This window comes from Mustela putorius, unplaced genomic scaffold (genome assembly GCF_011764305.1).
Source record: "Mustela putorius furo isolate JIRA1106 unplaced genomic scaffold, ASM1176430v1.1 tig00003871_pilon_pilon_pilon, whole genome shotgun sequence".
In the NCBI taxonomy this organism is placed as follows: Eukaryota; Metazoa; Chordata; class Mammalia; order Carnivora; family Mustelidae; genus Mustela; species Mustela putorius.
Window position 1 is genome coordinate 9563852 of NW_025422023.1, and position 25124 is coordinate 9588975.

At 37.2% G+C, this 25124-nt stretch overlaps 1 protein-coding gene across 8 annotated transcripts in view; it reads left to right on the plus strand.

The window, feature by feature from the left end:
* Positions 1-25124, plus strand: part of BANK1 (B cell scaffold protein with ankyrin repeats 1) — a 305691-nt gene that overhangs the window by 250750 nt on the left and 29817 nt on the right. For 6 of the 8 annotated variants that reach the window (XR_006602628.1, XR_006602629.1, XM_013054044.2 and 3 more), the window contains 3 exons: positions 4317-4395; positions 8503-8817; positions 13027-13329. Coding sequence is in view for 6 of the 8 variants with exons in the window: in XM_013054044.2 (XP_012909498.1) it covers positions 4317-4395; positions 8503-8817; positions 13027-13329 (697 nt within the window). In the remaining 2 variants the exon portion in view is untranslated. The remainder of the gene's footprint in view (positions 1-4316; positions 4396-8502; positions 8818-13026; positions 13330-25124) is intronic. The other 2 variants (XM_004748166.3, XM_045067101.1) reach the window with 2 other exon arrangements.

A 25124-nucleotide genomic window follows, 5' to 3' on the forward strand; every position in this document is an offset into this window, starting at 1 on the left:
AAAGCCAATTTGTAAACAGGGTTGGGCAGTACAGACTATAGACCACATATAAAAACAACTTTTGCTTGGAAAAAATATCTAAATCCTACATTTTTCTTGTGACACATTGTTTTAATATTATATCAGTGTGTGAACAAGAGAATGAACCAGTTATCCACAGGTTCCTTTCAGATTTTGGGATTCCATAATTTTAAATGAAAATAACTAATTTTTTACATTTACAGCTACAATCCTAACAAAAGAACAAATTTAAATTTTGTCATTCCCACTTTTGTGAGAGAGATGGCTGAAATCAAACCAAGTATATGGTCCAGGAAAGGTGCAGGTACCTCATGAAGGCACAACTGCGGCGGGTTTGGAACAAACAGGGTGAGAGTGTGATTATAAGGTCACGTGCCAAGGTGAAGTTCATAGCTTATTGTTAGAGCTGCACCATGGGCAGACATCAAGACCCAAAGCCTGTCTGAAAAAATGGAACATACATACTCAGGTTATTCTAACAAAACTTTAGTCCACAGTAAGGAAAATGTCCACTTTCTCCCTCCTCACAGTTCATCTCTTATTCTTCTTTATTCTTTTCCCAATCTTAGAAGGACTTCCTATTTAATTTTTACACTGAAGATTTCAATTCCTATTATCTAAAGAGAACTTCATTAAAAATCATATGATTCTGCTTTTATACCATATTCCTAGAGGGCTACGAAGAAAATAATTCTCTTAAAAGATGTAATGAGAGCTAAAATAATATAGTCCTTCTATGCACCTTTGGGAAAAAAATATTTAAGGCTCTGATATTATTATTCGTGGCTTTAGTAAAACATTGTTCATTATTCCTCACATTTAGAAACTATAATCTTTATTACTTCCATTGGAATATGACCTTAGATTCTGCAGCCTAGTATATTTATTTAGGGTAAAATATAAGATCCAGGGCCTGTTTGCTACTCTTTAAAGATGTTTGTGTCTTCTTATTCTCATTCCACAGACTGCCATGTGCTTTACAGCTGGCAAAATCATTTATAATCAACACTATGGAAAGTTGGGCAAGAGTTAAGCTAATTATAATATCTTCAGAATCTCATAACAAGATTTGGAAACCAACTGCCATGTGAAGATTGTTTTTATCCACTCCCTCAAAATCAGAAAATGATGATCAATTTGTACAGCACTAGATGCCAAAGCCATGTGGAGCTTTATAAATCTCAGTCAACAAGAAGTTCTCTTTTTAGTTTATCTTTGATAATGAATGATTTTAATTTCATTAAACATTGTGTGCTGCAAGGAGTATCTGTGGGCTGGAATATTAAATTGAGTATATTCAGGGGATAGATTTTATTATTTAAGCTAGATTTTTCATTTAGAGAAGTGGGACTCAAGGCAAGTATCAAGATAACTTTTTAATACAATCTCCTCACAAAAAAAGCAAATTAATAAAATTTTGCCCTGATTATTTGATTATTTCTTAATTCTCTGTTTCACTTCTAAGAACTGGATTTGTGTACTGAACTAAAATATTATAGTCTAATCATCTTATTATTTTGTCTTCTCTCCCTATAAAAAGATGATAGTTGTGGGAATGGAAATACTATATCTCTTATTTTTAACTTATTTTTCCCAATTGCTAACAGATTAGTTAGCACATATTAGGCCTGCATAAATATTTAACAACTGAATGAAGTTAGACTCTAGCCTTAGAAAAAGGAACTTATTAGAAAATTACCCTTTTTTCATTCTTAACTCTACTATATAATAAATTATCTAAGCATTTTTATTAACAAAGCCACAATGCCACACTTCAATCAGAGAGAAAGTTTGTATTTCAGGTCTTTTTCTATCAGTAGAACTTCTAGAGGCACACAGTTGAGAAAAAAAAAGGTTAAATAATTATTGATTATTGAAGATTCTCCCATCAAATCGATGTGATCACTCTGCTTATTAAGTGCATATCTATATTTTGTAGGATGAAGGAAAACCTGACGTACAGGTTACACTTATTAAGCACTCACTGTGTGGTGGAGATGATAAGTGCTTCGCTTACATTATTCTTATTTAACGCTCTCAGCAAACTGGTGGCATACATACTACTATTCACATTTGACAGGATAGAATATTAAGATTTAGAGTTAAATATCTTGCTTGATATCATGCAGCTGATAACTAATAGAGATAATAGAGCTGTGATTTGATTGACTACACCATCCATGCTCTGCCCACTGCCTCACACATCTAAGTGCTAAAGTCATTCTATGTCAGGGTACCACCACACTTGCTGTCTTTGAAGCCACCATTGATTTCATTCTACAATTATTAATACATCATGAATCCAACATATTTTTGAAGCCAAATGTGATTTTAAGTGTAAGGAACTAAAGTAAGAAACCTTTGCTTTTTAGTTTGAATATTTCTAAAAATCCTCTCACTCCTGAGAAAACAATTAGTCTCTGCATAGCCTGATATAAAAAATATCAGTTTTACATAATATTTATGAGCCAACTCAAATCTGTCAAACTCAGCTACTTTTTAAATTTGGAAAGCTTCTTCCTTCAATACCTTTTTGGGCTTGCTTTTTGTTTATTAATACAAATGTCATATAGCTTAAGTTAGGACACAAAAATGCATTAGATTGTAACCTCAGTGCACACACATACACCCGCACCCTTGCCCATAGTCTCTTTATTAATTCACACTGATTTTGAGCTCATAATGTCTAGGCTTATGAATAGTAGATAGGAAATTTTCAAATAATTTCTGAAATCTTTGAAAATCATCCCTGTTATCCAATCTGTAAACACTTCCTTGATATGATTGTAAGAGTGTTATGGATTTTTTTAATGTATTCTTGATCTACCTTATGAAGTAAAGAGGTCAGTCTAATTGGAAACAAAGAATGGCTACATTAAACAATGCATTTAATACCAAAGCATGCAAATATGAATCAACATGTCAATCTCCCTTGTAAAGTTGCAATTTTTCATATTAGCATATGATTGAGTCCACCAAGGGGAAAATATGACATAAATATAAAATGAGCTTCTGAATCAAGCTCACTACAAAACATACTAAAAAGATTTTTATTTTTAAGATTCTACTGGAAATCAAAGACCGTGATGTTTAGTTAAAAAGAAAGGAAGGAGGGAAAGAAAGAAGGAAGTTAGTTAGTTCCACTGGGGTCCCACTGGCCAAAGTGAGTGACCAACCAAATTGATGAGGTCAATATGCAAGTCAAATACTTTGCATACCAAAGCTATCATAAATTTAATAATGCTTCAATATGAATGCTTCTAATTTTTAAAGGGACAGTCCCAATGCAGAGCAAATGGACTAATCATTTCAGCTTTAATAAAAACAAAAGAATAAATCACTTGAAGAATCACTTGCAGTTCATGGTAACAAAATGTGACCTAAATTAATGCAACCAACCTCCACCTCGTTCTCTAGATGTTTGGCACAGAGTTCTCACTGGTATTACTTACCTTACTCTACCAACACAAGTATGTTCCCCTACTGTAGACCCCATGTCTCCTTCAGAGATTATAAACAAAGACTAGCAATTCAGAGATAACAGATTTCTTTTTTTTCTCAGTAATTCTTCCTTCTTAATGGAACTGGCTTCAGAAAAACAAACATCAATATTCTGACTCTGTTTCTTTTTTCTTTTTAAAGACAGAAAATAAACCGTTTTACAATTCCACTGTCTTTCATTGTATTTAATACTTGATATAATTAAGAATGTCTTTTGAACTGATAAAAGATACAGAAATGTTAAAATGAAAGAAAGCTTTTGTTTTATTTTGTTTTTAAATTTTATTTATTTATTTGAAAAAGAGAGCATGAACAGGGCAGAGGGAGAAACAGACTCCCCACTGAGCAGGGAGCCAGATGCCACACTCCATCCCGGGTATCATGACCTGACCCCAAGGCAGACACTTAACCAACGGAGCCCCCAGGTGCCCCTCAAAGCTCATTGTTTTTAAAAGAAATAATCATGTTCAATTTTATTTAAGACTTATTTATTACACCTAAATTTCATGACTATTGTTTTGAATCTTAAAGTAGTTGCTAATAGTTTCATTTTTAAGTTAATTTGTTGTCTATTCTAAATGTTTTATGGCCACAGTTATACTTTTAATACTTTTTGTCACTGAACTCTTGTAGATGGCAAAAATACAATAGCTAAGATACGTAGTATAATCAAGGTATTTAAATAAAAACTAAAACCATAATTTCCACAGGTATTAACTTTCCTTTTGGTGTCTGTAGATGCAGATATATTAAGATTAATGGATATTATTAAAAATTACGTTCATTTTTTTCAGATCCCGGAAGTCAGCAGAAATGATGAGCAAGAAAATGACTATGAAGATGATATTACCTCATTACTTATACCTTCTCCTAGTAAGTGTTCCTGGATGTTAGAAATATATGTATATATGTAGCATCTGTATTACGGTACATGTAACTGGTAAAATAAGACTGAAGAGAGCATAGGAGAGCATGGAAAAGCACTAAATTTACTGAATGACTTTTAATTTATAATACGGTAGAGATGTTACTACATTATCTTGCTAATTTTACATACTTCTATTCAGTTCATGTTAAATAATCAAAAACCAGTCTTTCCTACCCAGAGAGAATACACAAGTCAAGCTGATGCAAATATTCTATTTGACAACTCTGTTTTTTCAGTTTTTTTATAAACAAAGTCACATTCTTTTCAGACCTTAGTGTTCTCCACTAGGCAATGAGAAGCTTGGACTACAACTCTCTCTCAGGTCCTTACTGGCTATAATAGGATGCAATTCTATATTCTAATGTCTGAAGACTAATTCAGTCTTCCCACATGTATGTTACTCTACCCATTATTCCAGATTCCCCTGGCATACAATAGCTTGCTCAGTCAGAATCTTCACCGGCATGCCTGATAAGCTTCTCCAACTCACTGTTTTCAAATCCAAAAACCCTAATGCCTGACCTTTTCAAACCTACACTACCTGCTGACTTTCCCATCTCAGTAAGGGAAGATTCTTTCCTTGTTTAATTTTGTCCAAAGACCTGGGAGTCTCCCTGGGCTTTTTTACTTCCTCTCTCACCCCACATCCAGTAAGATCAGACAGTTCTGTTGACTCTACCTTCACAGCATAGCCAGCATTCAGCTCTTCCTCACTCTGCCATGATTTCTCCTAGTCCAGGCGCCATCAGCTCTCCCCTGAGTTATTGCAGGGTAGCACAGTGGTTGTCACTGAGGGACCGTTTCCCACCCACAAGTGGATTCTTATCAATAAACAAAACCTGTCTTATTATCATGACTTGAGAAGGGAGGTTTACAACTGGCCGTCAGTGGGTGAACACCAGAAATTCTGCTAAATATCCTAGGGTGCACAGGACATACCCCACAGGATACAGGATCCAAAATGTCATCAGTATTGTTATTAAGAAACCCAGTGTAAGCAGCTTCCACATTTGCCAGCCCTAACGCTCAATGCTCCTGAAGGAACTAGTCAGTTTTCTCTTCCAAATTTCCCGGTACCTTCCCATCATACTCATCCTCTTCATCATCTAAAAAGCTCTAGATAACCTTTTCCAGTCCCATCTCTGACCACTCTCTTTGTTTATTCACTGCGTGGTGATATCTCACATATCAAGCATTCTCTGGCCACAGGGCATTGCCCTTTTAATGCTGCATAGTTGATATTCAGCTAACCATTACTGACCACTGGTTTCTCAAATATAGGCAAATGGACCTGCAAATCAAATACAATTAAATACAATGTCTAACTAGCATATTTTGGCAAATCAATAAACACCTTCAGCAGTTATGGCATAACACAAAATCATACTATGTATGTAAGCAATGGATTAATGCACTGATTTTTAAATTTATACATTTTATTTTCATTTTAATAATAATAAAACTGAAGATCATGACCACTTATTTATCATGACATTCAATCCTCAGAAGAACTGCCTGTAGAGAGAGAAATGTTATTTCAATTATTTATAGAGAACAACCTCATTTCCCTAGACCATTAGGACCTGGAATTGTCTTATGTTTGAAATTCTGTGTGACTGGACTCCGGCCTCAGGCTCCCTAATGGGTTAGTGGGTGAAGCATAATGCACCTTAGCTGGCAGATTTTCACTGGTATCACCATCACAATGAGGCTTGCTAAAACTCACTGACCCACTACATCCAACTCTCCAGAGCTGGATCCCAGGTTTGGACATTTTTGAGAAGGGCCAAGGAGGCTTTGTGGCTTAGACAGTGTGTACATAAAACATAAACACTGAATCCATAAACATAAGATGGCTACAAGTAATTTCTTATAGCATGAGTGTAATTCTTAGTTGATCGATTTGCCCAGACAGAACTAGTGAAGTTCCTTTACTAGCCTGAGCCATAATTCTTTTTCAGTCACTGCATCATTGACTCCATCAACATTTCTGAAGACTACTTTATTGCAGGCTCGGTGTTTGGGTTTAGAGGAAGAAAGATGAATGAGATTTGTGCAAGAGATCTCATTCTGTAGATTGCTCTTCTCAGGCTCCTAATTAAAGAATCTTGGTCCACAGTTCTAGTACTGAAACTATATCTTTCTTCTTTTCACATGAAAGGAAAGAACAATAAAAAAATAAAATTCCATGTAGAAATATGGATATCATCATGGGTACGATTTTTCCTCATCACTAATTTTCTCCCATAACTGAAAAGTTTCTACAGATTAGCTGTTCATTGTTTAAAAAAAAGGTCCTTTTTCTCCATACTCTGCCAGTTTGCTTCTTTAGCCAAACTTCAGCTTAGCAACACTGTAAAACAACAATCTTCTGCTTCTTTGTTGCACTGGCAATGACAACAATTCACATATTCCCTCCAATTTAGAGATTCCAAGATTGTTTTAAAATTTTGTGACTCCTTTATTTAAAACAGAATTTTTATAAAGAAAATTTAAACAACAGATTTTAAGATTTAAAGCTATTGTATATCTTTTTTCAGGTCTTCTTGAGTGGTTAGAGGGTATCTACTGTATACATTATGAAAACAAATGATGAAATCATGATTCTTAAGATGGAGGGAATTTGGATTACTTGGTTAAGCTTCAGACTAGGGTATATTTTATAGGTGACAGAAATGAGTCTCAGAAAGATTTACCTACTATCGGTGATTTGATGCCTTCTCCACCAAAAAATATTAACACTCCCCCCTGTTATGCCCGAATAATGGGTCCGTGATTAAAGGAGCGAGCCTGATACAAAGGGACGGTCAAGCAAAGCTTTATTTCACGCCAAACATCAAGAATCAAACTGGCAGGCCAGGGCTGCTCCTCTTACAGAGAGAGGGTGACACCTGCTCTCCTTTAGGGACTGGCTTTTAAGGGCAAAGGCCATGTGGTTGGGCTTGGCCATGCACAGGTGGCCAATGAAATTGTAACACACAGAGAAAACTGCACAGTGTTGCTAGGTGACCAATAGAATTACAATTTCACCTTGTTTAAGATTGGCACCCAAAAGGCTCCCAAAAGGCGGGGCCCATACTCCTTGGTAGCGAAGGAGACAGTATGCAACCCACTACGGATCGGATGTCTCCACCTGGCCTGACCCATCCTAGTATCTGTGCTTTGTTACCTGAGACTGGTTTGCAGGACTTGTTTTTAAGTAGGTTCCCTGGGGAATGGGGAGCAGGGACAGTTTAAGGGTTAAACAACAAAATTATTATTTAACCTCAATTGGAAGCCTCTGGATAAAATGAAAATATAAAATAGGTCCTTACACCCCCAAGCAATGCTTTCAAGAATTAAGATACAGGGGTGCCTGGGTGGCTCAGTGGTTTAGGCCTCTGCCTTTAGCTCAGGTCATGATCTCAGGGTCCTGGGATCGAGCCCTACATCGGGCTCTCTGCTCAACGGGGAGCCTGCTTCCCCCTGTCTCTCTCTCTGCCTGTCTCTCTGCCTACTTGCGATCACTCTCTGTCTATCAAATAAATAAATAAAAATCTTTAAAAAAAATTTTTTTAATTAAAAAAAAAAGAATTAAGATACAATCTGGTGATAATTATATATTAAAATAATAATAAGATCACATTATTATGATGATAATTATTGCATTATTTACAAGCAAGTTAAGGTTTACTTTTTTCCTTGCATTTACCTTTTCCGTTACTCACTTATTATTGGTTGGGTCAGTTATTCTGTTTTCTAATAAAAATGCAATAATACAGACATATATATGAATCTGCTCAAACAATAACTCTAGAGAACCAGAATGTTATTGTATGTATGTGTCTTATAGTGAGGTAGCAAGGTATGATGAAGCTTTAACTGTTCATTTGGTAACTATTTTAAAAGCTCAAGAATGACTATTCACTAAAATTATGCACTTGTCAGCTTTGGACTGTATCAACTCATAAAAGCTTTATTAGCAGTACTACTACTTCTGTGTAAAATCAGAAAATATGAAATGCCTCCAGATGGTGTGTTTACATGAAATCTACCATCTTCATCATAAACAGCCGCACAGAACCCAGGGTTTCATCACGCCAGCGGGCAGACATCATACAGGCAGCGTGCGGAAGGAGCTGACACCGGTGCACTGGCAAAGGAAGAGAACGAGAACCCCTCCCGCACCGAGACCGAGCAGAGCCCGGCAGCGGCTGGCAGTGGGAGTTCTGTGAAGGAGTACGATGAGGACTTGTATGTGTTCATTCCTGGAGACAGTCCAGAACGGAATTCAGCGGAGGCTCTCCTGAGCAGCCAACCGCCTCTCCCCCCACCGCGACCCGTCCCTGCGGACTCCCAACTGGAAAAACCTCACGGCACACTACAGGGTAGGTTTAAGGTTAAAACAGCAACAACAGAAGTTTGACAGGCTTCCCCAGCATGCCGTGCAGTGACAGATCTGTTGCAGGAAGATGAGCTTTTAAAACCAAGAGCAGCTTTCCTACTGTTCCTTACCAAGAGACACTTGCCACCAACTCACCCACCCTCCTTCCCTCCGCCCCTCCCTCTTTCTCGCCCTTTCTCTCTCTCCCCTCACCCTCTTTCCTCCCACCTTCCTTCCCTTCCCCCTCCCCTCCCTCTCTTTCTTCTAGAACAGTCTCATTACAACGCTTTAAGCAAGTAAAGCAATAAAACTTTGAAGGAGTTTGTAGCCCTTCACATAAAATGAACCTCAAGCATCATGTGGAAAAGTAAATGACAACTTTCCTTTTAAAAAGTACTCTTAGTGTTCTGGCAAAAGGAAAAGGCTAATGTTTTACAGATTTGAAATTGACCTTGGGGTCTTTCACTGGCTCCGTGGTAGCTGTGGGGGAAGCAATTGGTAAAAGGTTTATCACACACAGACTTGAGACCAAGCCTGAGAACACTCAGTATATTGCTGAAGTGGAAGAACAGTTACATCGCCCTGATCAGGGTTGTTCCCAAATGCAAGAATGACCTGTGTAATTCACATGATGGTTGGGTCATGGGGGAAGGCAGGTACTATCAAGAGGAGCTTCCATACTGGGCTGATCTGGCCAGAGCAGTCAATAGCCTAACAGACTTCCAACTCCAGCTTCACTTGGCAGTCACTAACTATCACCCACTTCATTGATCACTATTTTATGTCTACTTTCCAAATTCAAAAAGTGGTTCTTATAATGAAGTTTTAATAAGAAAGGTAAAAGACATATCTATTATTAAAACTCTGCTTGTCATTATACTTTTTAGCTTTTCATAACTAGAGGGCTACAAAGTATATAAACACCATTGCAAAAAAAGTGAATTTTGAAACCATGAAATTTAGCATTTGCATATTGGAGGGCCTGTTTCTATAAAGGTTCAACTTGATGAACATAAACCTTTACTAAGGTTATACCCTGTATTTAGAGTTGAAAAGTCTTCCTTAAAAGAAAGTATGGAAAACCTCATGGGCACTCCTCTGATTCATTCATTCAACAAATATTTATTGACTATCTACAATGAGGCAAGATCTTATAGACCATTGAGATAAATCAATGAGGTAAGTGTATCATTACTGGAGCTGGGAAGAGAGACATAGATAAGCAACACACTGACAATAAAATTCTGGTATAGTTTCTCACTTTTTACAGATGTGAATCATTTTATATAATTATTAAAATAAATTGCTAAGAAGGCAAAGTTGTCTATTATCAGGTTAAATCTCTTAAGGGACTAATAATAAATCGTATTTTCCCAAATGTAAATTTTTATACATAGTATATTAGGAGGTCTAAAACTACTCTATAGAGAGCATTCACTAGGAGTCTAAAAGCAGAAGTGTAACATTGGCTAATAGAGCTTCTGAAAAATACCAAACAGAAAAAGCAAGATGAAACAAAAAATACTCACTTTTTATTTTAAACTTTTACATTTTCTATGCAGTGTTACTTTTGATCTCGTCTTTCATTGGGTTAATATTGGTGATAGTGTAAATGCAAAATAAAACATCAATATTTTTTTTCTTAAAATTCTTTGACTGAGGTCTTTGAAAGTAAGACAAGAATCTACCACTTTTTTTTTTTTTCCAGCCAGAGACTTTGTATTGGGATCTTTGACTTTAGCTGGTGATACCTTCAGAATTGTCTTCTAAGAGTAGTTTCCATATGCCCTCAAGTTGCCAAAAAAGAGAGTCCGCCTCTCCATGTCCAGAGCATCCGATTCCCCATGGTGGATTTATGGGCACATTCACTGGAGAAAACAAGAATATAAAACAGTGTAGAACACTTTTTAGTTTATAAAGAACACATTGTCCCTTTTTATCTTCACAACACTCTTGCAAAGCAACAATCACTATGATCCCTCTTTGACTCAGACCCAAGACTTTAGAGCCTGTAATTAGAATGTATCAAATACTTCTATAAACAGGCTTCCAGGGCTTTTAAGATTTTTCTCTTTGTTACATACGCTCCCTCTTTTTTCTTTTTTTTTCCCAAAAGTTAGGAAGATAGGAGTGATTTAGTTTCATCTTTATTTACTAATGTATAACTTGAATTAAGAATGCTCAGGCCCCACTCTGACATGGAGAGTGGAATCTGATACACTGGGAAATAAAAAAGTAAAATGTGTTATTTCTGGTGCAAGCCCAACTTTAGAAAGAGTTGGGAAGGAAGGTGGGTGGAGAAACAAAGGGAGTTAACAGCTCAGGAAATGGGTTGATAAAAGTAAGATAGTTGACACATTCTGCTAAAAATGAAACACTGTAAAAATGTTTCCCACACACTTAATCTGGTTTCACCTGTTATGCTGTCAGTGAAACAGAAGTCATGAAGTCAAAATCTCAGTACCGAATTATTCCTAGGGAGAAAGGAAAGTCATGCTGATTTGGAAGTTAGTGCTAGGCACGTAGGCATTAATACTTCTTGGCTTAAACTAACTGAAACCATCAGATCTAAGACTCCTTTGGGAGAGGATCTCAGCCTCTCTTCATGAGCCTACCCAAAACAATTGCTGAACTACTTAAAATATTTGATTCTGCTCTACAACTTGTCTTTCTCCTTAACTTCTATATTTTTCCACTAAAATATCCATAAATAACTTAAATTTTTTTGGTCAGATTTGCACCAAAGAGGAAAGAAAATATTCTCTGTTAGGTCACATGCATAAATCTCTCAGAATAACCCAGAAAAGCAATGATTTTTCAGTCAGTAACTGAAATTCTTTGCATTTATTGTTTTCATTAATGCTTTAAGCAAAATATCAAAAGTCTAATTTTTTAAAGATTTTAATTATTTATTTGAGAGAGAGAGAGAGAGAAAGCAGGTGGGGAGGGGCAGAAGGAGAGGGAAAGAGAGTCCCAACCAGACTCCAAGATGAGTGAGGATCCTGAGATCATAACCTAAGCCAAAAACAAGAGTCAGACACTTAACTGACTATGCCATCCAGGCACCCCAAAAGTCTAATTTTTTTTTAAAGATTTTATTTATTTATTTGACAGAGAGAGAGATCACAAGTAGGCAGAGAGGCAGACAGAGAAAGAGGGAGAAGCAGACTCCCTGCTGAGCAGAGAGCCCAATGGGGGCTCAATTCCAGGACTCTGAGATCATGAGCTGAGCCGAAGGCAGAGGCTTAACCCACTGAGCCACTCAGGTGCCCTTTAAGAGTCTAATTTTTAATAAAATTCTCATTGGTGTGACAGGGATCCATCAAAACTTTTTTCCAACTTACTCACTAACCAAAGTATGTTATACCTTTGTCTTCTAAATAACTGTTTCTACAATATTTTAGTACATTCTTTAAAAAATATATAAAGATTTTACTAACTATGAAAACCATAGAAGGTCATTCTTTTCATATGAATTAGTCTTCAAGTCATTGATTATCCATGCCACCTTGTCACAAACCCCCTTTTCAGTGTTCTTTATCTAAGAATGAGGTTCATGCTGGTTTATAGACATCAAGAGTTGCATTTTGGAATCTCAGTTTGTGAAATCACAGTGAGACTTCTTGTAAGAAACTAAGTAATGGCATGTTTGGCTATTTCCCCCTGTCATTTTCAGAGAAACTGAATGTTAGGCAAAACACCCAGTGCAGGCACTATGAAAGGTGTAATGACTTCAAGTGGAAAAACAAAAAAACTTAGCATATTCTGCTTGAGAAAAAGTTTTCAGAAGCATTTGGAATTTGAGACTAGTTTTATCACTTGATTTTCTGATATTAAATTCCTTATAAACTATCTGGAAAATACTTACATGGTTATTTATATGTCTTCAAAGAAGACCACGTTTTAAGCAAACTTTTTTTTTCTTGTACTTTTAAGTAAACCCTGTTCCCAACATGGAGCTCAAACTTAGAGCCCTGAGATGAAGTCATGTACTCTACTGATGAGTTAGCCAGTTACAGACTTTTTTTTTTTAAACAAAGTTAACAATTACAAACTGCAGGAGGATATGTTAGTAAATTATTTCGAGTATTTTTCATTTTTAAATATATGAGACAGTATAAATTATTTGGGGAGAGTTTCAAAGAAGTGACAGACAGACATCAACAATATTGCGTATAATAGAAGAGTAACCACTATCTAAATATTTCATAAGCAGGGAAAATGGTAGAAGGCCAAATGGAAAGAAGTCAAAATTGGTGTGATCTTGGAGCAAGACAAGAAACAGGAGGTGAACCCAAAGAACTCAAGAAAGAAGATGAAAAGGAGCAGGAGAAGGAGGAAGACCCCTACACATTTGTTGAGATTGAAGACAGTGACTATGACATGATACTGGCCAATATGAGTACAAAGAAAAAAGTGGGGAGTCGGTCTTTCATTATAAACAGACCTCCTGCCCCTACACCTCGACCCACAAATATCCCTCCGAAAGAGGAAACCACACCTTACATAGCTCAAGGTAATGCTTTGTGCTGTTTGTGTGTGAGAGAGTGCTTTGGGGGTGAGGGGGATTGTCTTCTTTTTAGTGGGGTCAAAAATCCCAAAGATGAAAATTTTTTTTCATGTCATAGGTGAGTTGTATTGGTCCATTTTTAAATTTAGGAACACAATGAATAAAGAAAATAAGAACAATGGGTAGGGTTCTGGTTTATAATTCTTCATTAAGGAAAGATAGTTTTGACAAATTATCCAAAGAATATGAAACCACAGCTTGTGTGGAGAAATTCTATTTGAGTCTTTTTTTATAAAAAGAAGCTAAACTCCTATGAGTAATTGCAAATTTTCTTGCAATTTCCAAGAAAAGAGGTAAATACTTCACTTTTGTCCCAACTTTACCTTTTGCTCCTAATCCCACATAAAGTAACTTTAAAAACCGGAAAAGTTGTGAATACTAGAATCTCAGATATGCAACCACAATTACTCTGAAAACTGCACTTCACCAACAATTAAGATTCACTTCTTCTGTCATAGAATCTCTCCTTCATTTTAGACTTCATTTCTTCTTTCTCATTTTCTACTCAGTTGAATCTAAATTTAAAAAACTATCAGATCTCTGAGTTTTTTTAAATATCTAGAGTCCCAGCAGAGTATATTTACACTACTGTTATTTTGTGACACTCTTCTATACTCTGTTTAGTTTGATGTAGTCCCCAAGTCCATAGTGTCTGAGAGATGACTTTTATTTATCAGTGCATTGCATGCATTTTTGGGCTAAAATACCCTCCTAGGGACTGCAAAAATGGGATAAAACAATTTCCTCATCCTTGAGAGGTGGCAGATATGCAAATAAATATCCAGTTCAATGTGACACTTTATTAGAGATTTTTTTGGACAAAATATTTAGGGGATAACTAAACTGAAAAGCAATCGATTATACATTCAAACAATTTAAACCAAGTACTCAAACAGAACATTTAAGTATACACCATGAAGCTATGCAAAAGAAGCAGTTACTTGTCTGTGCTTAATATGTTCAAAAGAAACCATTTTATTGCTTAAGCATTATGTTTTGAGACTTTGTGTAAGAAAATTTGTGAGTATATATAATTACTAGTGTACCATATATTTAGTCAACAGTGATCTACTGCTGAAAATTTTTAAGAAACTATTAAAAATTAGAAAATAATAACAAATTAATAAATGTGTCAGCTAAAATAAAATGTTAACTGGAACAATTATCTAGATTATTAGGGCAAGGAGTAGCTGTAATTAGAAATTATTAGATTGTCTAGCATAGTGACATCTATGATATTATTAGCTCGTACACAAGGGTATTACTTTCCAATAAATATTTTTTTTTAAAGATTTTATTTATTTATCTGACAGAGAGAGATCACAAGTAGCCAGAGAGGTAGGCAGAGACAGAGGAAGAAGCAGGCTCCCCGCTGAGCAGAGAGCCCGATGTGGGGCTCGATCCCAGGACCCTGGGATCATGACCTGAGCCGAAGGCAGAGACTTAACCCACTGAGCCACCCAGGTGCCCCCAATAAATATTTTTTAAAGAAAGAAGATAGATAGAGCTCAACACAAAAATTTAATTGTATTTGAGAAATTTCTGAAGGGGTACTTTATCCTCTGTATCCTAATCCTTGGGGAGTTCTCAGGACCACAAGTAGAGACTCCCATGTTGCAGTGTTCTATTTTTTAGCTTTACCTTCTCATCCTTCTCCGGGCTATCATATTCTTATTTTCCATGGATTCTTTCTTCTCTATTTGTTCTTTCTTTTTTTCTTTCTTTCTTTCTTTCTTTCTTTTTTTAGATTTTTATTTATTTATTTGACAGAGAAACAGAGCACAAGCAGGGAGAGCAGCAGGCAGAAGGAGAGGGAGAAGCAGATTCCCTACTTGAGTACTTGAGCGGGGAGCCCAATGCAGGGCTTGATCCCAGGGTGCTGGGATCATGACCTGAGCTGAAGGCAGCTGCTCAACTGACTGAGCCACACAGGTGCCCATATTTGTTCTTTTTTTGTATCATTATTTTCTTTTTCTTTGGCAGTGGTGAGAGCAGTGTAATTCAGTATCTTTGTTATTGTTTTCTTTCATTTGGCTTTGATTTGAATTTTCAAATTTCTATGATTTCATTTTTCCTGCAGTTTTCATATTATCTCTCTTATCTTTGTTTGTTGTTTGTGACCGCCTAGAATGCTTGATACTTCCACCAAATATCTTAGCTGTGCTTTTATGTGTACGAATTTTAAGCACCAAAAACCTAAAAGGAAACTCTACTTGTTAACCTGTGGACTGCATAGTAGGGTTGTAGGCGGGTATCCAACTTTTTCATTGAATTACCCCATAATATTAGTTTATGTATATCTATTCTTCTATGCTTTTAGTTTACCTAGAAGAAAAGCCAAAACTCCAACCTACTTTATATCAGAGCATGGGAAAAAGAAGACCTGGAAATTTCACCATTTATAATGCAAAATCTGACTTGTTCTTCTTGCGTTCAGTCCAGTGTATAAGCCTTGTCACCCACTGTGCCTCATGTCCCATGGCCAGAACTACTTTTCTTCAGATTCACCAAAGAATAAGCCTTCCATCCTGGATGGTTGCCTCCATTCGTTGGAGAGGAATTTGAAACTATCACTGCTTTAGACTTTTGGCTAATAAAATCTTTCCTTGTATTAAGGAAATTCCCTACATGACAATGGTCTAGTTTGTCATATATTCACATGTATGTACGTGCACACACACACACACACACACGGACCTTAAAGAATCTCAGAAATCTTGAGTTTCTAAGAAATTTTAAAATACTATTCATCTCACCTACTTATCGCAAGTTTGACACCCTTCAGGATTTACAAGAAATCTTTCTAGTTCAATTACACACTGTGACTTATTCTCACAAAATTTGTATTAAATGCAGCCAGGAACTAGTGTTATAGTATGCAGGTTTTTTGTTTTCCTTCTTTTTGTTGTTATTAAGTCTATAAAAGCATCCCTACATCCCTAATCAGTAGCAAAATATGAACTGTAAATGAGGTCACCAAAGTTCCTTCCCATTATTTGCTCCCTTCGTCTTCCACTGGAATATACTTGCTTGCCTATTGATTGTTGATCATTCTGTTCCCACATTAAGAAAACATTGCCAAATCAGCTAATTCTTTCTTGATGTTCTTTGCATTCCACGGGGTAAAAATCTTTCATCACGTCTTTCCTCTTTTTTCCCCCCTCCTTTTCATAGCTCAAGCAGCTCTATTAAATAAAATTGCCATCATTTCCCAGAAAGCCATCCATTCAATTAAAAAAACATTCATTTGCCCCAATTCTTGCCAGAGCACAGAAGTAGTAGCAGAAGGTTGGCACATCCGGAGTATGTTGATGCAGCCAAAAGAGAAGGATGTAGAATAGGAGATGGAAGAAGAAGGCAAGATGCAGAATCCCAACTTACTATTTCAGAAATTCAAGGAAGTCCTGGCAAAGAGACTAGGCAAATAAACTGGAGAGATACAGGAAAATCATGTTGGCTTTTGCCAGATCACAGAAAACATGTCTATTGAGGGTCCACACCCTGTACCTGGCACAGAGCTCCTGAAACCTTTGTGATTTCCTGGATGACAGGAGAATTTTTTTGCTCTAAGGAGGCAACTCTGAATGGGCTCCTGAATGGCTCCTGGAGGAGGGTTAGTCATCAAATACACCAAGCCATGATTAGAAGCTTGAAATCTTCAGCCCTCGTCCCCCATTTTCTTGAGAAAGGAGAAGGGCTGAACATGGACTTACTGATCAATAGTGCCTATGAGAGGAAGACTCCATTAAGTCCTAACAGTAGGGGATTCCCAGAGATTCCATGTTGGCAAACACATCCACACAGGAAGGCTGATACACCTCAGCTAAGTGGGGATAGAAGTTCCTGCACTCAGGACCCTCACAGACCTTGTCCTGTGTATCTTTTCATCTAGCTGTTCATCTGTATCCTTTATCATATTGTTTAATACACTAGCAAATATAAGTGTTTTCCTGAATTTTGTAAGCCACTCTAGCAAATAAATTGAACCTGAAGAGGGAGTCATGGGAATCTCCAATTTGTAGCCAAATTAGACAGAAGTTGTAGATAAGCTAGAAATCTACTACTTGTGATTGGCATCTGACATAGAGTGGAAACAGCCCTGCAATACTGAGCCCTTCTCCTGCGGGATCTGACACTATCACCAGGTAGTGTCAGAATTGAATTAAATTGTAGGACACTCAACTGGTGTCATAGAATTGCCTGATGGGGGGAAACCTCTGCATATTTGGTGACCATAAGTGACTGAAGTCAAGTGTTGTGAGTGGTAGAGGTGTGAAAATGAAAGAGACACACGTAAACGAAAGGAGGAAAATTGGGTTTCCCTGTTACAGCTTTTTTTTTTTTTTTTTTTTTTTTTTTTTTTTTAAATTTTTTATTTTTTATAAACATATATTTTTATCCCCAGGGATACAGGTCTGTGAATCACCAGGTTTACACACTTCACAGCACTCACCAAAGCACATACCCTCCCCAATGACCATAATCCCACCCCCTTCTCCCAAACCCCCTCCCCCCGGCAACCCTCAGTTTGTTTTGTGAGATTAAGAGTCACTTATGGTTTGTCTCCCTCCCAATCCCATCTTGTTTCATTTATTCTTCTTCTACCCACTTAAGCCTCCATGTTGCATCACCACTTCCTCATATCAGGGAGATCATATGATAGTTGTCTTTCTCTGCTTGACTTATTTCGCTAAGCATGATACGCTCTAGTTCCATCCATGTTGTTGCAAATGGCAAGATTTCATTTCTTTTGATGGCTGCATAGTATTCCATTGTGTATATATACCACATCTTCTTGATCCATTCATCTGTTGATGGACATCTAGGTTCTTTCCATAGTTTGGCTATTGTGGACATTGCTGCTATAAACATTCGGGTGCATGTGTCCCTTTGGATCACTACATTTGTATCTTTAGGGTAAATACCCAATAGTGCAATTGCTGGGTCATAGGGCAGTTCTATTTTCAACTCCCTGTTACAGCTTTGCAGAACGTATTCATATTCAGCTGCTATTACCTAAGCAAGTAACTTCATATAGCTGAGGTTCCATTTCCTCATTGTAAGTTTGGGATAAAATTAATTCCTTCTTCAAGGATTGCTGTAATCTTTACCTGAGATAAAATTAGCCATTACCCAGGACAATATTTGGTATGTGGTATACACTCAATAGGTCCTAATTAAAAATAATTCTACTGTGTCTTTTCTCAGTTTCTCGGAAGACAATGACTTAAACTAACTTTACAGAAAAAAAATGTGTGCTTCCTGGAGTCTGGTGGAGTCAGAGGCTAAGGAAGCTATCAGAGAAGGAGAAGGAGGAGGGTGATATCCTGTCCTCTAAAGGGATAAGTCTACTTGTCTACTCCTTATAGTCTTAGTCTACTCCTTATAACAGTTCTTGTGAGATAACTTCCATGATAATTTCTAATTCACGCAACAGTTCTACATGATTAGCATTAATAGCTTCATTTTGCAGATGACAAAACTTGTGTTCAGTGAGTTTAGTGTCATGCCCATGATGATAAAATTAGGAAGAAGATAGAGGATTTGGAACTAGATCAGTCTGGTTCCCACCACAAATTTCCTTTATTGATACATTTATTTCTGGATTATTTGTTAGTATTTATTTCCTCCTCTGACCCATAAGACCCATGGAGGAAGAGACCAACTTTTTCTGGTTTTGCCCATCATTGTATCATTGGTACCAAGCTTAGTGCTGAATTCATGGTAGAAACTATGACTATTTGATTAATGTTAATTGAACGACTACAAAGATGAAAAATGATAAAAAGTGACAAAACCCACATCAATGTGGTTCTTTAGGATACTTTATTAACACTTCGGAGAATGGGCAGAAAAATATACTGATCTACTAATTTTTAAATTTCTCTTGTTTTAAACCATCTTACAGGTAGTTTTTTTTTTCAATTTTTGTTATTTGAGTATAGATGACACACAATGTTGCATTAGTTTCAGGTATATAACACAGTGATTCAGCTTCTTTATACATGACGGTATGCTCACTACAAGTGTGGCTACCATCTGTCACCACACAGTACTATTAGAATACCACTGACCATATTTCCTATGCTGTACATTTTCTCTCCATGACTTACTCATTCCCTAACTGGAAGCCTGTACCTCCCACTCCCCTTCACCCATTTTGCACCACCACACACACACACACACCCTCGTGTCTGGCAATCATCAGTTTGTTCTCTGTATTTATAGATCTGATTCTTTTTGTTTATTCATTTATTTACTTTTTTAGATTCCACATATTAGTGAAATCATATGGTATTTGTCTTGACAGTTAAACCATCCTATGTTTGAAGTACAACTAATGTGAAAAGGGGAGGTCATACAAAATGGGTCAAAGTTCTAGGATACTGACATACAGCTAAGCATTCTAACCCCTTTCACACGGTGCAAAATAGAGAAGCTCTATTTCAACCATCACCCCTGGAAGCGTAACTTACTAATGCAAAACTAAACTAAAACTAAACCCAAGTTTAAAACTAAACTTATTAAGAGATATGATTCTGATTTTTTATTCAATTCCCATCATACTCAACCTATTTTGGATGAACAACAAAAAGAAATAATTTATTTTTCTTAAATGGAAAGATTTTGAAGTCTGCATGCTTTCAGATGTTGCATTCTGTCCACCTTTTCCCCCCAATAATATGACAAAGGATTAGGTTCATTAAGTTTCAAGAATATGGAGGTATTACTATGTAATTCCTCTGTATTACAGTCCTCCTTTATGACAGAATTCTTGATTTAAGAAAAATCAAGGAAAATGAACACTCTGCATAGTGTATATAGATTGATAATAAAACTATATCCATAAATCATGCAAAGAGATGACTGCCTATTGGGGAAAATTCTTCAACATCAATGGGTAATTTCCCATTTTCCCCTCACACAATTAATAAAACCTCTGAAGGTCCTTCTTCAGAGTCTGTGTCACTGGTTTGGGGTAGAATGTAATTTCCCTTGCAATTTTCAATTGCTACTGAATTGCCCTTGGCATTTTGCAGAGCAACAAAGTTGTGTATGACCTTTTTGAGAGCTACTCAGCTACTGGGACCCCAAAATGTCAAGTACAACTCAGTTGCTCTCAAAAATTTTCCACTTGCTATTCATTTGTACTTGAAATTGATCACATACAATGTAATTGAAATGCAAACAGAAAAAAAAAAAAAAAGACCTTGTAGAATCTCTTAAGAAAATTAATCCATACCATTGTATATGTGAGAGAACTAAATGTTCTCTGTCCTCATCAGTGAAGAAATGTGGTCAAGTGGATTAAAGTAGGCCTTGGGTCAAGTACCTTGGTCCTACTCTCTGGCTGGGTGACCTTGTCCAAGTCATTTAGCTTCAGGCCTTATTATGTATATCACAGATGCTCTCAGGACAGAGGGACACATTTATCATTTTGTTTGTAAGCCCAGTGTCCCCGTATCGCCCCCCGTGATTCTCCACCTCTCCCCTTTCCTTGATAGGGTGCTGGTACAGCTCTGCAGAGGAACAGTTGTTCAGAACTACACTCACACTCTCCTTCAGAGGGAATCAAGCCTGCCTGTGTAACCCAGGAGTTTTGATTAGTTTTCTGTCCTTCTCAAAGCAGCACATCACAGCAACATTGGGTGAAATCTATGAAGGGCTTTGTTGACTATCTGTTAGAGCGTTGGCATAATAATAAAGAACTTTCCCAGCCTCGTCTTCCAGAAATTCAATTCCTTCATGTTAGGGAAGGGAGAAAGTATAATCAACTGTGGTGCAAACTGACATTAAAAGATTTATATTACATGTGAAAGTAAATGCAAATATTATCAAGCACTTAAATTGTCATTCAGTAGCAGAGTGAATTCTGGTTTTTTTCCCCTTACAGTTTGATTTTTTTTTTTTATAAACATGTATTTTTATCCCCAGGGGTACACTTCACAGCACTCACCAAAGCACATACCCTCCCCAATGTCCATAACCCCACCCCCCTTCTCCCAACCCCCCTCCCCCCAGCAACCCTCTGTTTGTTTTGTGAGATTAAGAGTCACTTATGGTTTGTCTCCCTCCCAATCCCATCTTGTTTCATTTATTCTTTTCCTACCTACTTAAGCCCCCATGTTGCAGCAACGGTTTGATTTTTATAGAGTCCCTGTTAAATATCTCTTTAGTAAGAAGTTTAATTGGCCTAGAATAGTAGTTCTTTACTGGTGGCGATTTGCCTCCCCAGAGTCATTTGGCAAAGTTTAGGGACATTTTCAGTTATCACCACTGGGACAGTACTAATGGCATCTAGTTCATAGAGGCCAGGCATGGCATTAATCCTTCCTACAAGACACAGGAAAGGCTCCATCACAAATAATTACCCAGTTCAAAATGTCAGCAGTGCCAAGGTTGAGAAACCATGACATGGGTAGTTTCCATTGTTAAGACAACATAAACATCTGAGCAGAGTGCTTCAGAGAATGGTCATTTGAACATGAAATCGTAGATGGATCAAATAGCTATCCACATGAGTTATCTTCTTTCTCACGTTAGACTTTTTAAATTCACAGTATTTTTCACCAGCACTTTCAGTGTGCAGATTTTTTTCCCTCTAAATATGTAGTAGTTAGAGAAAAACAAGATGTTCTGTGGGGTTGGCACACTGAGAAGAGCCTCCTTGGAGGGAACAGCAGCACAGGGGAATGAAATTCATGAAGATTGTGAAGCTGGGCAAAACAATTTGAGTCATGACTTAGCCACTTCAAAGTTGCGTGGCTTTGTGCAAGTGATATAGCCTTGCTTCATTTGTTTAAAAAACAAAAGCAAAACCTCCTGCATAGAGTTTTTATGGGAATTGAAATGATGTAGATAGCACAGCTTGCACAACAGAGTAGGATGCAAAAATGGCAATCGGCATGATGGAGGGTATTCTGTAGACACAGAGGTGAGATAGGACCCACTAGATCATTTCAGTTGATGTGCCTTTGACTTCTTACCTTGGGTTTCATATGCCAGTCTCTCACCTTGCATGTCTGTTCCAAGTTACTTATGAACTATCAATTATGAACACTACACAGAGCAAGTGGTTCAGCTCCGTCCTTTTAGAGTTTTCAGTCTGCATTTCTATAATAGTGGAATTATAGTGTGGAATGCCTGATCAAAGTGAGTTTGACCAGGTCTATTGGTTACCTCTTAAGACGGCAACATTTCCCGATATAGGGATAAAAAGAGAGGCCAGAGAAGTTGCTTTTGGTAATCACCAAGCATGAACCAAAAGATGAACTCATCATACTTTCCATAGTATTAAAGTGACTTTTTAGCAACCCAAACCTCTTTTCCTTAAAACAAAAGGAAAATTACTAGGGATGTTACTAGAGTAATGTCTTCACTTATATCATATTAAATACAGATGGTCGGGGCGCCTGGGTGGCTAAGTGGCTTGAAGCCTCTGCCTTGAGCTCACTCAGGTCATGAACTCAGGGTCCTGGGATCAAGCCCTGCATCGGGCTCTCTGCTCAGCAAGGAGCCTGCTTCCCCCTCTCTCTCTCTGCCTGCCTCTCTGCCTACTTGTGACCTCTGTCTGTCAAATAAATAAAACCTTTTTTAAAAAATTAAAAAAATAAATACAGATGATCAGAATGAAAAATCGGGCAATCAACCTAAAGGAAATCATTTGGGAGGAGACAAACCCCCAGTCCAGGGCTATGCAAGCACTAGGTGTTGATACATATCGCCTTCCTGGTAACAAGAGGAAGGAGGACCTGCCTGCCCGGTGGTGGGGGATTGGAGATTCTGCTAATAAACTCATTGCAATGGCCTCAAGCTCTAATTACCCAGAGTTCCACAAACCAACTGTTCTCTGTCTTTTGGAATGTCTCAACTCCCTGGATAAGAAACATTTATAGAATAGAAATATTCTTATTCCCATCAAAGGACTAAATATGCAAATAAAAACAGTTTGCATTCTACTCTAGTAAAAATTAAGTTCCTTAGAAACAGAAATAAATAATTTATAATAAGATTTCCTGTTTGGGGAGATTTTTATGGGAACATGTCTATTAGACTTAAAGTTTCCATTACAGACTGGAAAGAAAATTCATGCTTTCTCCTGAGGAGAAAATTGATATTGCCATTGAATGAGAATGTTTATGCTGTTTTCCTTCTGGTAGTTATGTGAGTTCTAGCTTTCCTTCCCTACCAATCTCAGAAGTAAGCTTAAACAAGTCAGTGACCTCCAGTATGCTTGTTGACCATTTGCGGTATTCTCCTTTAAAAAGAGAATATCACAACTCCTGACTCCGTATAGCTTCCAGGCAGTGCACTGCTTTCAGCTGGACATAGCTGATGGGACTGTCCATGGCCATGCTAACTCTGATGTGCCTATTCAAATGTAGTGACATAAGTTTGATAAATTTGTTCAAATTAATAACCTGCAACTATTGCCAGCAGAATGCAAGGGCGGGTTTTAAGCCAGTTGGGGTGCTCAGTCTATCCTGGCCAATTTGCATAGAAGCTACATCTCCTCTGGGCTTAGCCAGTGTGACTATTTATAGGATTAGAATATTCTCTTAACCTATTTTTGCTGGTTCAACAAAGGGGTTGTTTTCAGTGTTTTGGGTTGTGTTTTTGCTGTTTTGTTTTGTTTTGTTTTGTGATTACCTTTCACAGGGTGCAAATTGGGAGACGAAGGTAGGAAGAGTAAGGCTACCGGGGTCAGATCACTGCCTTAGCCCTCCCTGACTGTTTCTCATCTCTGTCCTCTCTCATCAGGAGGCACTAAGGACACATTTGACCTTTGCTTAAATGAATACATCAAAATGGAGAACGTTGTGGAAACTATGACTGGGTCTTATTTGTCTTTGCCTAACCCTGTAGTTGCTTACACGTTTAACAACGTAATGAAAGTTTATTGGGTGAATAATAAACACTCTGCTGCTACCTGTACAATATCATTTGAGAGCCCAGAGCACAGTACAAATCTGTCCAGTGTTTTATATCAAATCTCTCATTTCGAGAATAATCATCGGTGATAGCTTTAAACATTTTATGTTGCACTTCTCATGGGCCTGGAACATCAAGGTGTTTGTTGTTTATAAGCCACATCTTTATGGATGCATTTGGCTATTGCACAGACTTTCCATTACCTTAGCCACTAGCAAAGAAATTCCAAGTAAGTGCTGTCAGATGTTTCAAGGAGGGTGGCTTTGGAAGAGTCCCTTTGCTTGAGATGGACCACAAATGAAGTGGACGTGAAGAGTGTTCTCGCAAAAGCAACCTGAGAGGACAAATACTACCAGTGAATTCGTTATAGTTCACCTTCTCCTCCTCTGTTCTTCTGGTAGTTCTGCTTTGCTTAATGTTTTGAATATTTAATACTATGCTAATTTTTTCCATTTAGTGTCATTTCTATTCTAGAGAAAATTTTATAAACTGCCAATATGTAAGATAAATGGGGATGGTATTTGGGACATTTGCATTGTTTGAGATTATTTTGAACTTCAAAATTGTTTTTCTTTCTCTATGAACTTTTTTTAATGTTTAAAGGTGGTGACAACTACTAATAATGTTTTCATTTTCCTTTCTTCTCAAATTCCAATTTTAGGTAGGAAGAGAAAAATAAGATTTCACTGAGGTAGAGTCATCAAAGTTGATGTATGTCATAATTGCCTTAATAACATTTTTTGAACCTTGATGCAGTAAGATATGATTTTAAAAAAATAGTATCCTGTAAGAATTTAAACACATAAGAC